The 15,614-nt window shown below is 34.2% G+C and overlaps 1 protein-coding gene and 1 long non-coding RNA gene across 2 annotated transcripts; both read left to right on the top strand.

Annotated features, from left to right (window-relative positions):
- Positions 1–255: 255 nt before the first annotated feature.
- Positions 256–1,862, top strand: LOC146897871 (uncharacterized). Its single transcript, XR_015022222.1, has 4 exons — positions 256–451; positions 546–753; positions 857–937; positions 1,319–1,862. It is a non-coding gene; the product is annotated as an uncharacterized LOC146897871 (long non-coding RNA).
- A 4,059-nt stretch (positions 1,863–5,921) lies between these two features.
- On the top strand, positions 5,922–14,860 carry LOC146897870 (NAD-dependent malic enzyme 2, mitochondrial-like). Its single transcript, XM_085731879.1, has 19 exons — positions 5,922–6,203; positions 7,339–7,435; positions 7,886–8,004; positions 8,129–8,296; positions 9,125–9,253; positions 9,657–9,717; positions 10,279–10,382; positions 10,483–10,566; positions 10,674–10,780; positions 10,914–11,016; positions 11,307–11,414; positions 11,582–11,647; positions 12,562–12,634; positions 12,732–12,818; positions 12,910–12,964; positions 13,043–13,114; positions 13,645–13,707; positions 14,112–14,226; positions 14,397–14,860. Exons 1-19 carry the CDS (start codon positions 6,072–6,074, stop codon positions 14,466–14,468), a joined length of 1,815 nt encoding a protein of 604 aa, XP_085588005.1. The 5' UTR covers positions 5,922–6,071; the 3' UTR covers positions 14,469–14,860.
- Positions 14,861–15,614: the final 754 nt, after the last annotated feature.

The following is a 15,614-nucleotide window of genomic DNA, read 5'->3' as shown; positions in this document are numbered from 1 at the left end:
CAAAAAAAAAATTGTAAGAAATTTTGTTAATCATAATGTTTTCAAAAAATGAATGAAAATAATTAAAGCATGTACATTTAGCATGTGGCCCGTATAGGGTCATATAGTTTCTCTTAAGTCCATATTTAAATAGAGCTTTTTAGCCCAGCCCGATAAAGTCCAATGTATGTTTGGGCCGGCCCTAAATAGGTCAGGTAGGGTAACCCGTCTTTACACCTATATATATTATAGACTGATATTATAGGTTTTGAAAACCTTTTTGCTAGCAGCAGCCGCAGCTACCCACAAACACATTGTTCCCCTCCTTCCACCAGCAACATCTAATCACTTTCTCATGATGGAACTTAGAAGCTTACGAGAAGAAAGAAGATTACTTGTTACATTCACTATAATCTCAAATCAAACGAACCAAACACTTCAATGTGTGAGCCTGGAGTTTAACTACATAAAGGTATGCAGTATTTTGATTTCTTCATTAGATCTGATTTCCCTTTCCTCTTCTCACTAGTTCTAATTTCTACTAAATTGTAATTTCCTTGTTGCAGCTTCATTGGAGAGATCTGATGCTTTTCCTTCATCATGATGATTTTATTTTCTTGTCATCATCTACAATCTCCTTTCTTTGGAGGATTATTGGTGACTACATCGTTCTAATTTTCTATTTCCACTTCAACTCGAGTGTGATTTCTTTGATTAAAGAAGTGAGAAAGTCTGACAGAATGGGCTGTTCAAAAGGACGGATCCGTAAAAATGGTACTCCAAAATCAACTTTAGATTTTCTTTTCATGTTTAGGGTTAAATTATCAAATTCTACATTGAAGATTTTCATATTTATTGATGTTGATCATGTGTGTAGACATTCAAAGTATCTGCTGTATAAGAAAATGCCTAGATACACATCGGGTTCAAGCCTAATCAATTCAAGCAGGCGAATCAGGTACACAATCTTAGTACAATTTAATTTTGTTTTCCTATGAGATGATTCAATATATCGTAACATAAACGGCTTGATTTATTCTATAGATATTGCAATCTCTTTCTTTGTGTTAGATGGTCGTTTAAATCTTGTCTAATAAAAAAATCATTTACAAATCTGAAAATCATATAAACAAGAGAAACAAATTTGAAACAAGAGAAACAAATTTGAGAATTATAAATATGTTTCATGGAAGTATTAAATTGTTTTGTTGAATGCTTTATAAGTTTCTTGCATTCAGGATGTGTAATATTTTAAATATATTTCATGGAAGTATCAAATGATTTTGTTGAATGCTTCCCGAAAATTAAATGTGGTTATTTTTTTTTTTTTTTTGTTCAGCTGAACTTTATTCAAAACACAGCCCTATCAAGATGAGCAGGAATGAGTCACAGAAATACAAAGCGCTGCCAAAAGGACATTCTCGCCTTTGTGTGTTATCTGGGCAAATAGAAACTGATGAGAATGTTGTTGAGGACTTTTGTAACGAACTATAAGAGGTTTAGTACAAAGTTCACTCATAAGCAAAGGAATTTGCTATGAAATTAGGTTGGAAGATTACAAATAAGGATGAGAATGTAGTTGAACAATTTTGTAACGAGATATAAAAGGTTTAGTACTAAGTTCACCCATGAGCAAAGGAAGAAGATGTTGAATTTTGCTATGATATTAGATTGGAAGATTTAAAATAATGATCAGAATGTTGTTGAGGAGTTTTGTAACGATATAGCAGTGAAGCGTTAAGGATTGGATGTATAAAAATAAGCATACACACATGGAAAAAATTAGATAATTACGATTTCTTGTAACAATTTGTAATCCAACAATATTTTCTAATGATGAATATTCTGGTTGATCTTGAGCCAGGAGGATTAATTGGTTTAGATATCTTAAGTGCATGATTTTTATTCTGTTTGTGAATAAGATGCATTTATATTTATGTTATCAAAAACAAGCATGCTTAATTCTAAAATGTTTGGTGGAAGAAAGATCGATAGTTTCTTCATAGCATCATTTTTTTTTTCTTGCTCTTGCATTTTCTGAATTTTAATGTCTTTGTATTATATGTCTATGTGTTTCTTTGGCTCTTTTATTTCTTGATAATAACTATAACGTGCAGATATTTTTAGCTTCTCCATCTGCCTGAAAGAAAGTCGGGGAATTTCGTGTTCTCTAATGGTTGATATGGTCATATGTTGCATGTATACTTTATCTTATGTTTGTTTTTTTTCTTAGAAGAGAAAACTCGATGCATTTTATTTAAAATAAGAATAGTGATACATGATATAGAACTCAAATGAAAATACGAAAACTAACATGACATTGAGCTAGATCATAAGAAATAAGGCGTCGACAATCATTAATAATTGACGTAAAATTTGAGAAACCAAGTGTACAACCATAGATACAGTCAACCACCACCTTTGAGTCCATCTCCGCAAAGTCACCCCAACAATTTGTTTTAGCGGGGCATCTAAATTTTCTATAGCAGCAAACACAACCAAAGAAAAACTGTCATTTTGATCAATAATAGAAACGAGGGAGGGCCCGATACCAGTATGTTACCAACAAGCAAAACTATAGTCGCACTCGAAGAAAAGATGGAAACTATCTTCGTTGTAGACTGTACATACCGCACAAGAGCCTTGACATGGAACAGCCCGGCTTTGCAAACGTAGCCTTATAGGGAGACAATTGCGAAAGGCTCGCCATACAAAATTCCTAACCTTAAGGTTCTAGATGAGATTCCAATGTCCTGCTCATCTTAGCCCAAAGGAAGCAAAAACATGAAACACCTAAACTGCTGGAAACATTAAGAAAAACACAACATGCCTGACCTGCTAAAACTACATTCTCACACCAGGTTCCAGCAAAGCGATAAAAAACTCCAACCTCTAAAACAGAACAGCAGAGCCGATCACAAATAAAACACCAAAAGCACCACCCAGCTTACCTAGACAAACAATCTCTAGGATTCCAACACCACTCATAATGCATAAAACTTAGAATACCAAGATAAAACCTTAATAGAATAAAAAAAATCATGCGCATCCTTAACACAATCATTAAAAATCCTATCATTCCTCTCCTTCCAAATCGTCCAAATTGCGGCATGCCAAATCAACCAAAAACCTTTTCTATTGTATTTCTAGAGTCAAGAATGTGTCAAAATCTTGGGACTTTGCATCTCCTCCACTCACGATTTAGTAATGTTAATCCTCTTTTTTGTCTCTCTCACTAATGGCTAATGTGTTGTATATGACAATTATGCTTTTTTACTGAGTTTAATCTTTGCAGTTGGAGTCTGCAATAACCTGCTTTATATCAGTCCATTAGATATTGATTTATTGTTTTTCAACTTTTGGGTTAATTTCCATATAGGTTTCTAAAAGCTTATACTGTTTATATATGATTTTGAGCTAAGCTATCAATGTCAACATTAAATTATATGACAAATGGTGAAGTATGTTGGTGCCTTACATTCAAGGAAGCTAATTAAGTGGTGGAAGCTCTAGCCAAGTATGGATTTGATGTAATTCCTACTTTTTGTTTCTCCCTCTAATGGTTTTGGGGTTGTGATTTGTTTCCCAATAGGTTTTCAGTTTGTTTTCTCTCCGACATATTTCCCCTTTTATTCATAAAGAAAAGAAAAAGCTATGATGTATCAACAAGCGGAGTGAAGTAGTATATTTGCCATACCAAACATAGCATTTGAAGCTTGTGACATATTACAAACCCTGAGAAAGAGATTGAACTATTTTGTTAATTTATCATAAAACTAGAAGAGTAATAGTAGATTATTGGTGCAATTTACCAAACATGGACAAGTGATTCGAAACACTAGATCATTTTTCTTAAAATTCTTTACCAATTTATCAATATTTTTCTATTAGTTTTTTATTTTGACCCAAACCAAATGCCATGTGCAACCCTCCCCAAAGTATAGCTGCAATTTACCAAACAGCGATAAACAAGTGATTCGAAAGACCTAATCATTTTTCTTATAATTCCCCCATCCGAGTAGAAAAAATAAAAAGTCTATGTGGATAACAAAATATTACTTTGATACATTTTTAGTGCACATGCTAAGAATCAATTGATGGACAATTAGGCAAATGTACGAAATTGTTACCAAGTAATACATTGATGGATAGAGTATCTTACACATGGATTGTCGTTTCAACCAGAAAATAAAATAAATAAAACAATAAAATAAAGTAAATAAGGGGTGTTTGTGCAATTTAATCTGTTTGCTTAGAGCGAGCATTTAGAAGTAACCTGTTTTTGTCTACAGAATGTTAACGGTGGTTAGAATTCTTTGAATCCCCTCTATTTATTTGTTGGAATTAAATAACAGTCAGTATATTCATTGATTGGTTAAATGGTACCAATTTAAGTGATGAGTTTGTGGGGTTTTATCCCCTCAAACCGTTGAGCTGCACCGAATTCACACCTGGGTTAAAACGCTATATGGTTATAAGGTCGACAATCCTAGACTGGTTATGTACTCATTCATAACTTGTAGTGTGAGGTCTTACTCTCTCGGAGCTAATTGAAGCATAGATTAAATTAGAGTTCTTAAATTTATCCAAAATGTTCCCTCGTCTATGAATCTTAGAAGTACATCAACATACTCTTTTCTCTTGGTAATTCTATATACATGAAACTATATCTTGTCTACCTTACCAAGGACAAAGGAGTAAAATTACCATGCAACGTTCGGGTTAGCATTTCGGCCTAATTCTTTGTCAATTCATTGTTTTCTTAGATATAACAGTTACCCTAATTCGGGTGGGTTATCCACTGTTCTATTAGATACTTAGTAATTTGAGTAACTATTTACCGTTATCTTAGGTATGTCACCTCCCTAATTTGAGTGAATATTTACCGTTATCTTAGGTATGTCCTAATTCGTGTGAATAAATTTAGACCTTTGCATAATAAAATTAAAAATGCCACATAACAAAACTGAATAAAAAGACTTAAATTAAATAAATCCAAGAAAGAAAGTAGAGGTTAATCTTAAAACCCTACTCAATAGGGTTTAGTTACCCATGGTATCTAAAGACAAATTACAAAAGAAATAACACATATCCTAGAGACTAGAGTGAAACACCTCCCTTGAAGCTCCTGGTGTTTGCCTTCCTTTTGAATATGAGAAATGATATTTTGACAACCACTTTTTGACAACTTTTGGACAACTTTCTCTCTCATACTCACATGATGTTGTTATCCTCTCTCTTCCTTTTTCTCTCTCCATTGTTTTTAACCAATAAGAAGTGAAAAAAAAACAAGGTTGTCAACAAATGGATGTCAAAATATCATTACTCTTTGAATATCTTTGTTTTGAATAAATAATTGTGAATGGAAGGAGTTGTATTTACAGGAATGTTTTCAACTGTGTTTGGGCTGGAAAAACTAGATTTTTTTCCCACCAAAAAGTGGTAAAAAAAAAACATTTATTTCCCCAAATAAAACACTCCGGGGCTCACAGACCACACTTTGGAGCGCATAGGTGTATTTTTCTGCATTTGACGGTACAAAACAACTTTATACACACAACCAATCAAAACATTCTGAATCGCTACACCAAATATACAAAATTGAGTATGTATTATAAAAACCATACATGAGATATTTAATACCCAAATGACATGTGTCAGTTAGTTACTAATGCCAACTTAAAAAAACTTGCTGATGCAGAATATTTTATACCCAAATTAGCTACTCCCATGTTTTTTTTCATCTAAACTTCAAGATAAACTAGTAAAATAACCAAAAATAGTGTCATTAATTTGTGGCAAATAATCCCAAGTCAACCATGAAAACAAAGTATAGTCACCGCTAAAATCAACAATTACCGCTTGAAAATTCTATACAGTTCCCTCTAGAAAACGACACTGCATTTAGCAATATCATAGTAGATTAGTAGTAGCCACTAGCCACACACACTTTTGTCAATTTTCTCAGCACAATAAATAATTAAGCTGCTTAATTAACTTCGATTAATAATTAAGCTGTTTAGTTAATTGTATCTGAGTTAGCGTTGAGTTCAATTTGAAGTTTCGTTGAAGGGAAAGTGAAAGTGAGGAGAATGTGGAAATTCGCGCGATTCGTATCAGCTTCCAAACTCGTCCGATCGCGGCGTTTCTCCACCGCGATTCCCGGTCCTTGCATTGTTCACAAACGTGGTGCTGACATCCTCCACGATCCTTGGTTCAACAAGGTATGATTGAGTGACAGTGTAAAGATTTTTTACACTGACGGTTTCTTCAAAACAATATTTACAGTAATCTTTGCTCATCTATGTGGAATTTTGAGTTCAGTTTGATTTTGCAGAAATGAAGTGGATTTTGTTTAGTTTCTGTAATTCCTTTATTTGTGATTGATTTGGTTTAATTTGATGAGTGAGAATAATATAAGCGACCGTTGAATCAGTTTAATTATGGTGTAAATTATTGACCAAACTGTTTATTTGACCAAAGATTACTGTGAATTTTTCACTGCGATCGAAACATTTTTATTCTTGTTAATTGATGTGCCTATGCTGATGTTTATTGGAGTTAATTTAATTTGTATGCTTTTTTTTTTACACTTGCGTCCAATCAAATCATGTTATGTAGATGTTTATGGAGATATTTTAGGAACCGACCAATAAAAGTGGTATTCTGGTGTAATTTGATTGGATCCACGTGTACAATAGTTGTTTTACACCGTCGGTGCATAGAATTTAATCTCATATTTATTTATATTTATATTGATTTATATGAAAGCTACTTATTTTTGTTTAGTCTTTATGAGTGAGTAATAGGGAAGGATTTGATTCATATACACCGTCAGTGTAAAAAAAACTGTCACTCAATCATAACTGTTAAGATTATTAGAAACATTTGATTTTACCATAACCACTTCTAAAGTCGCACGCATGATGGGTTAAGATGTGTTAACAATGTAGATTTTTTTACCCCGACCATGATTGAACTTAGAGGAAATAGGGATTTTTTTTTTAATAAGTTAAATTAGCTCACCCAACTTGGTACCGGGAGAATCGAACCACCTGAGAGGCTGAGACCTTGAGGAGAGCATACTCCAAGGTCCCAAGCCAACACCACCAGGCCAACCCAAATAGGGAATTATTTGATGTTGTTTACTTTTTTTTTTTTTTTTTTGTGTTATTGATGTTTTCTATGGCATGTGTTTAGAGTTTGGTTGAGTGTTGCCGAGTATGTGTATGTAACTTGAGTGATGCTTCTCATGGCTGTTTTTTTACATAATCTTGTGGATGATGTCAATTGGTAATGAAAACTTTCTTATAAGGTTGCTCTTCAATGATTTTTGGTTTTTAAATTCTTGGAATGCAGGATACTGGGTTTCCTTTGACTGAAAGAGACAGATTGGGGCTTCGAGGGCTTCTTCCTCCCCGTGTTATATCATTTGAGCAGCAATATGATCGCTTTAGTAAGTTTGTGGCCTATGCTTTTGATATTATAATGTGTTTGGTTTCATGCTTTTTATCCATTTTGTTTAGAATTCCACATTAGATAGTGCTATGGTTTTAATTGTGGCTATAAGTCGAGGGTAACCCTCACCCTAAGAGATAGCTTATTTTTAGTTGACATAGGTCAGACCAAAATTATTAGATGGTATTAGTCTATCTTAAATTTATTCGGCCATCCACATATGTCAAATCTTGCAAACTTCAAGCTCCATATGTCCACTTTGGGACACAAAAGGGGTGTGCTGAGAGTCCCACATAGACAATAAGATAACCTTAATAGTAGTTATGAGTGGATGCCTAATCTCATCTTAAGAGAGGTTTTTGGGGTTTTGTTAAATCAAACTCAATTTTAAGGCATTTGTAATTTTACTCTTTACTAATATTTGATAGCCATTTATTATTATTTTCAGTGGATTCATACCGATCTTTGGAGAAGAATACTCTGGGACAACCAGAAAAAGTTGTTTCCCTAGCAAAATGGAGAATCTTAAATAGACTGCATGACAGGAACGAAACTTTGTACTACAGAGTGAGTTTGATGACGGAGTTTGCTTCTTTTTAGGTTCTTTCAAACTCGATTTGATTGGTATTTTAAGAGTATAACCGATTTTTTGTGTCTGATTCTTATATTGATATATTTCATTTTTCTTCAGGTTCTTATTGATAATATTAAAGAGTTTGCTCCTATAATATATACTCCTACAGTTGGATTGGTGTGTCAAAATTATTCAGGGTTATTTAGACGGCCTCGTGGAATGTATTTTAGTGCCAAAGACAAAGGGGAGATGATGTCAATGATCTATAACTGGCCAGCTCCTGAGGTATTGCATTAGTTTCAGTAATGCATTATCATTTTCTTTTTAATTTCATTGTTGGAATTGGACATAACCCTTCACCTTTCATTCTTCCCATCCAATCCCTATAGCATACTGTTCAAGCTTATGAACAATTGAATCACTTATTTTCTATTCCTTGTGCTAAATATAGTAAATTTCAACTCCTTGGTTAATAAACAGAAATCCATTGACCTGGTTTTGCAATAGTATCTTATTAAGTAGTTTAATAAAAGAAGTCCTTTAGTGAACACTATGTCAAATATTTTAATCCTTTCAACAAACCATTTTAGTTGCAGAACACAATATGGTTTTCATTGATACCTCATATATGAACCCAGATAGATTTATCCAATATTTTTTTCGTAATTATTTATTTTGATTTTAATTTCTACGTCACAAATTTGTTAGAGTCCCACATTGGATAAGAGATGGCCTGACGTGGGGGCAATCCTCACCTCACAAGCCAGTTTTGTGGGGATGTATTAGGCCCAACCACAAATTCTACTCAATGAAGCTTGTATGTTTTTAAAGGAGGGAATTGTCAAAAATCATGAAAACTTAAGAGGAGAGTGAGGGGGCTTGGATTCTTTTACCATTTCTTTTGAAAAGGCAATTCTTTTATACTTTCAAAATATGCACGATGCATACAGTTGATACTCAGTTTTCAGTTTGTATAGATTTTTTTCGACAACTTAAATCTTGTATTCCAATTGTGGTTACCTTCCCATTACCTGGTTCATTAAGTGAAAACAGATTGTCTTACATTTACTCCTATATTTGGTTCCGTTTAAACATCTTCTTGGTCTTTTGTAGGTAGACATGATTGTCTTGACAGATGGAAGTCGAATTCTTGGATTAGGTGATCTTGGAGTTCAAGGAATTGGAATACCCATTGGAAAACTTGATGTGTATGTCGCCGCTGCTGGTATCAACCCACAAAGAGTATGCTTCTTTTTATGTCTGTTTCTGTTCTGCAATCTCAATCTATGTATGTTATTGTTTCTGTATTTTCTGGCATACATCTGATGAGCGTCAACCTAAGCATTTTTTGCCAGTGGCATTGACTTTGGGTAGAAGCATCAATAACATTTAAATAATCGATAGGATTAGTACCTGTGCTAGGATACTGGCTATATATCATTTCATTAATGCTTATAAGTTTTAATTTCGTCATGTGTAGTTATGTGTTTTTTATATATAAGTTGACAATGTTTTCATGACATTTTGTCTCAAGATAAGTCATGTGGAATAATATGTCAATTAGATTCATTTTGTTACTCGCACTTGCTAAAAGTAGAAAAAAGGCCTGTGAGCTCAGCCTATGTTGTATTTTAAAATATGGCAGATACTTCCAGTCATGCTAGATGTTGGCACCAACAATCAAAAGCTACTTGGAGACCGCCTTTGTGAGTATAACTATTACTTTAGATCTTTTGTTTGTTTATTTATAGCTGTTATACTTATATGTCTCACAGTTTAATTTATTGGGGTGCACAAATGAAACCAAACAATTCATGTTATCCCTTAACTCAAACCAGTTGTTTGCTTTTGACTACTATGACCATGATAATAAACTATTATTGTGGTTTGATTATATTTGACTACCTCACGAACAGTATTTTAGGAGTTCCAGACTGTGATTATTGACATTCTTGACCTTTTGAGTTATAATGAATCTTTATTTATACTTTTTTCTCATGCAAATAAAAGCAAACTTATTGGCAAAAACAAAAAATAACTTGAATGAATTCAAATAAAAGTATCACCGTATCTAGAATTCTGACATGCTTTAGATTTTAATTACTGTTGTATATTGTATCTTCTTGCTTGATTTTAGACACATTGTGACTAGTTTATCCTGAACATGTCATTGCTTTCTGAAAATGCAAAGACTACCATCAAATCTAGCACACTATCTTGATATCCTGAAAGGCATTGGATTTTCTGGTGTTGTTTTCATGTGATAGATTTAGGACTCCGACAACCAAGGTTGGAAGGTGAAGAGTATCTGTCAATTGTTGATGAATTCATGGAAGCAGTTCATGCTCGATGGCCCAAGGCTATTGTGCAGGTTTGTTTGTTGTTTGTTTTTTCTCTGGCGATTTGAAGGTTTGTATATATTTCATCAATTATTTAATTTTGTAGCTAAATTATTGTGCTAATTTTATCAGTTTGAAGATTTCCAAGCAAAGTGGGCTTTTGAAACCCTAGAACGATATAAGAAAAGGTTTTGCATGTTTAATGATGATATACAGGTGAGAAAGTGACATTGAATATTGTTGGTAAAGAATATCTTTAAGGTGTTTCTAATGCTGTGTTACTGAAGTTGCAACTGAAACATCAATATTAATGTGTCCTATAGGGCACTGCTGGTGTTGCACTTGCTGGATTGTTGGGAACTGTAAGATCTCAAGGTCGACCATTGTCCGATTTTGTGAACCAAAAGATAGTTATGGTTGGAGCTGGGAGGTACTTGAAAAGCTGATTATAATGGGCATAATATTTAGTACCCAGTTTCTTTTGTTTTATTGTTGTTTTTTCTCACACCTGCCTCATTATTGTTACTTTTTGCCTCAACTTTTTTCTTTTGGCCTGGATTCAGTGCAGGCCTTGGGGTTCTGAAAATGGCCATCCAGGCAGTTGCAAAAATATCGGGGTGTAGTGAATCAGCTGCCAAAAGTCAATTCTTTCTGATTGATAAAAATGTATGGTTTCAGTCTTTACTTTCAATCATAATTGTGTTGACTTTCATATACATTACAAAATGTCTAATTCGATTGTGATTGACTGAACTGAACTTTGTCTAATACAAACAGTTTTTTGAATTTTTTATCTTCATATTCTTTGTCTTGATTGATTTGTTTTTCATACCTGATGTTGTTTGCAATATAAGAAATAAATAACTGTGTTGTGTGCAATCAATTTTTGGATGCTGCAATTTCATGTTTGGCTGCAGTTGATTCAAGTCTGATTATAACACCATCTTCATATGCAGGGTCTAGTCACAACAGAAAGGAACAATCTAGATCCAGCTGCTGCCCCATTTGCTAAAAATCCAAGAGACATAGATGGGCTTACCGAGGGTGCTAGTATAATTGAAGTGGTTAGTGTTATAAGATTCATGAGAAAAACTACATTTTGGCCAAGACTCTACTCTTATGATATTGAAAAGAATCATTTTGATATAGAAGGACTAAGCTCCTTCTATTCGTGATGCTAGTTTTAAATACTAATGTTGATCCTTTACTTGTTGAACCTACCGATCTTTAGGTTAAGAAGGTTAAGCCACATGTGCTCCTAGGTTTGTCTGGTGTTGGTGGTATTTTCAACAAGGAGGTAATTACCTTATACACTTGCATTTCTATCTTGTCATATTGAAAATATATTAAATAATTAAATTTAATAAATGTACTTGCAAAAGTACAATAATCGTATTAAAGTTTGTATTGGTCATGCCTTGAGAAGGCTCTCAAGGGTTGTATTTATAACCCTCTATGGGCCTGATTTATGGTTACTTAGGCAATAAGTAACAAGGGTATTTAGGTATTTGGGCGCTTTCTAGAGGCTTCTAGAAGCAGATAGAAGCGGCGCCTTGGGCCTTAGGGCCCTTCTGGAGGACGCTGAGGCCTCTGGGAGGGTCTAAAAGCCCTTCTGGAGGTCTTTTAGGTCTTTAGGAATATATTGACGGTCCACAGCCCCCGAAGCACGAGTCTTGGGACAAGGTGAAGTGATTAATTATAACGTTGCTCTTTTGATATTGGAAGATGGGCGATATCTGCATTTGCATCCTCTTCGGCGAGTTCATGGGTGGTATGGGCAAGCCCTTTTTGACGATATAGTACTCTGTAACTTCATTGTTGATGTAATTTATCGGGGTGAGTTGTACATGGCGTCCTAAGTACTTTGATTTTTCATTTTGGATGTAACTTAAAGCGGGCGGGTCCTTCTTGGTATTTTGTATTTTAGTATTTCTTCGTCTCCTTTTCGTGCTGCAATTTTATTTTTGTTCCTTGTAGTGTTGCGCTCTATTTTGCTTCGATTTGTCGATTGTTTTTCAGTGGTATGTGATTTGTTTCCTTTGGGCGATCACAATGTTGTTTCTGGTTATTTATTGTTTCCTTCGAAGTCTGTTCTTTATTTAGCTTCGTGGTGCGTCTATTTAAGTGAAGCTTATCTTTGACAGCTTTGGTTACTGTATGAACTTTTTTTGAGTTGAGTTCTTAAAATTTACTAGTTGAGATTCAGTTCAGGTGCTTAAGGCAATGAGAGAATCCGTTTCAACAAAGCCTGCTATCTTTGCCATGTCTAATCCCACCTTGAATGGTTTGTTTGTACAAAACTTATTAAGCATTCACATTTCCATAGTAACGTTTACACTTTTTTTACTTTGACATTTTTGTTTGTCTATTACGGGGGACAGCCGAGTGCACTGCTATTGATGCTTTTAATCATGCTGGGGAACATATAGTGTTTGCAAGTGGAAGCCCTTTCGAAAATGTAGATTTTGGTAATTACCTCTTTCATTATTTTTTATTATATCTTGTACAGTTCACATTTTCAATAGCTAATTGTTTTTGTGCAATTAAAATTTTGCGTAGGTGATGGGAAAGTAGGCCATGTAAATCAAGCAAACAATATGTACCTTTTCCCAGGGTAGGGCTTGCTGTTTTGGATTTATATACTTACAGTTGAGTTATTGGTGTAACTTTTATTTTGAACTTTACATTTCAGAATTGGTTTGGGAACACTTCTGTCAGGTGCTCATCTTATTACAGATGGAATGTTGCAGGCAGCTGCTGAATGGTATGATGTTAATTTAGACAATTGTTTATTTTTATTATTAAAAGCTAATAGATCTTAGATTCATGGAGGTTTGTCAAAATATGTTTACATTTATCGAGACTTATCATAATAGAATTCAATAGGCTGTCATGACGTCTGACTGAGTAAATGAGTCATTGAGCAGTTTGTCCTTGTTTTATGTCTTGCCGAATGTTTTTACATTTTACCTGATCTCTATTTTTTTTTCAATCTGTTCTATGTGATCCATTGTATGGGTAGTTTATTTTCTTGCAAATAAGTACATGTGCACTATATTGTGAGAGTATTTTTTACTGCTAAAATTGTCAACATGATAACTCTATACACAACATGCACTCACCATAAATTTTACAGTGCTTCTTATCATTCAGTGCTTTTCTTAAGAAAGGCATATATGATCACAATTGTGTTAATAATTTCATTGGATTAAATTGCAAACACTACTTTATTTTATGTCATTTGTTGTATCTTGTCATATAAATTACTAACATTATGCATTTTCATTTTAACAGCCTTGCTTCATACATGGCTGAGGAAGATATCTTACAAGGAATTCTATATCCATCTGTGAATAGGTAGGTACTGTTCCCTTTTCCCTCTGATTTTTTTTTTTTTTTTTTTTGGTTCTGCTTTTCCAGTCTCTTTTATGACATGACCAGAACAAATGAAGTTGAAATTGTTTAATGAAATTAATGTGGTTTTCTGAAGTTATCTAGGATTTATAAACCAAGTACGATACCATACATCTAACAAAATATGTGTTCACCCACTATCTCTTGTATAGTCGTTTACCAAATGTAAGTGCTTCTGATATGGTTAAAAAAACATGTTCTCAACAACATTCTTATTAGAATAGAAAGTCTTGTTGATTTGGGTGTTTGTTGAGAAGCTAAAAAGTTCTCAATAGTTGAAATTATGGCCTGTTCTCAGTAGTTGAAATCTTGGTCTTTTCTTATTAACCCTACTTTGCGTACTGCAGCATACGAGATGTTACCGCAGAGGTTGGAGCTGCTGTGCTTCGAGCAGCAGTTGAAGAAGGTCTGGCAGAGGGACGTGGTGATGTAGGGCCTAGAGAACTTGCAAACATGTCAAAAGTACGCAACTTTTCCCAATTTATCAAGATTTTGATATATTAGAAATTCTGGCAGAATGGATGTTATAAGTTTTCATGCTATTGGTCTCGAATGTGTTATATGAGAACGTTGCAACAGGATAGAGCCACATCCTTCACATGATAATAATTTGCCACTGTTTATTGTTACAGGAGGAGACTGTGGAGTATGTCCGACACAATATGTGGTTTCCTGTGTATTCTCCTCTTGTCCATGAAAAGTAATATCGAAGGTAAGGTACAACTCAATACCTGGTGCAATCCACATTTAGAAATGCAGCGGCCAAGCATTTTATATAATATGGTTTCTAATCTAATGTTCCTAATTCATAACTTGCAAAGTTGAGTGTTGAAGGGCACTTAGCAAAAAGAGAAACAATATATCTCCATTTGGTTCCGGGGATGAGTTATGTGTCTTATCGTTTGAATATGACTTATTTAAGTTCCATGTATATGATAGCGTCTATGATGGACATTCGATAATGGTTCTATGTAATGTTGATGATCGCTACTGTGGATAGTTTTGCTGTTAACATTATTAATATGTACACTGTCGGCAATTTTTATATAATGGTGGCAAGGCAAGGCTATGGTCATGTCTCCCACCTTGAGTGATACATAGCCCATGTCTGTAATTTTATTATTGTTTGTCTTTTAGTTTTGTTAAAACAACAAAATATTCCCTCTCTATCTTTCTCTCAAGAGCTGGCAAAGCGACCCATCCATCCCTCTAAAACCTTATCTGGTCGCCAACACTTGCGACAAAGGTTGTGTGCACTGTTGTGGTGGTCGATTCTCGACTTTGTATGGCCATGCTAAAGGTGAAGTAGTGTATGGAGAGCCACAATTGGGTAGTTTGAAGGCTGTGAGTGTGGCTGGTTGATGAGGGGAAGGTACAAACTGTGTTGTTGCCAGCTTTGTTGTTGGGGGGCATCGTTTCAAATAGAGAATTCTGAGGCAAGGCATGAAATGGAAGAGATGCAGGTCGAGCAAAGGCAATAGTAACTGGAATGCATGACGAAGCCTGAGACAAATAGGACAACAAATAGGACAAATGACACAATATTTGACATATTAAGTAAATTTTTAAATATTAAAGACACATAGTTGATGCTGCCCTAATCTTTGATAATTTGTTTGATGTAACAAATTTTTGAAAGTTCAACTTGATAGGTAAGAAGATAAAGTAAATTATTCTGTCAGCAAATTGTATAACACTTTTTTACTAAAATATAAAAACAATTAAACTACCACCTTCTGTTTTAATTATTATTAATAATGTATTTTAGAAAATATGGTATCCACCAAGAGTATTATATTGATGGTTGTAAAATATAAAGATAAAGATGAGGAAGTTGGCTACAAGTGATG

Source organism: Medicago sativa, chromosome 8 (assembly GCF_051527215.1).
Source record: "Medicago sativa cultivar Bolivia chromosome 8, Bolivia_mono, whole genome shotgun sequence".
Classification (NCBI taxonomy): Eukaryota; Viridiplantae; Streptophyta; class Magnoliopsida; order Fabales; family Fabaceae; genus Medicago; species Medicago sativa.
The sequence above is the reverse complement of the archived record's forward strand: the minus strand, read 5'-3'. Positions and strand labels throughout refer to the sequence as shown.

Coding starts and splice junctions, on each gene's coding strand:
- LOC146897870 (XM_085731879.1), top strand. CDS start 6,072: ATGTGGAAATTCGCGCGATTCGTATCAGCTTCCAAACTCGTCCGATCG. Junction 6,204..7,338: donor ACGATCCTTGGTTCAACAAG/GTATGATTGAGT, acceptor CTTGGAATGCAG/GATACTGGGTTTCCTTTGAC. Junction 7,436..7,885: donor GCAGCAATATGATCGCTTTA/GTAAGTTTGTGG, acceptor TATTATTTTCAG/TGGATTCATACCGATCTTTG.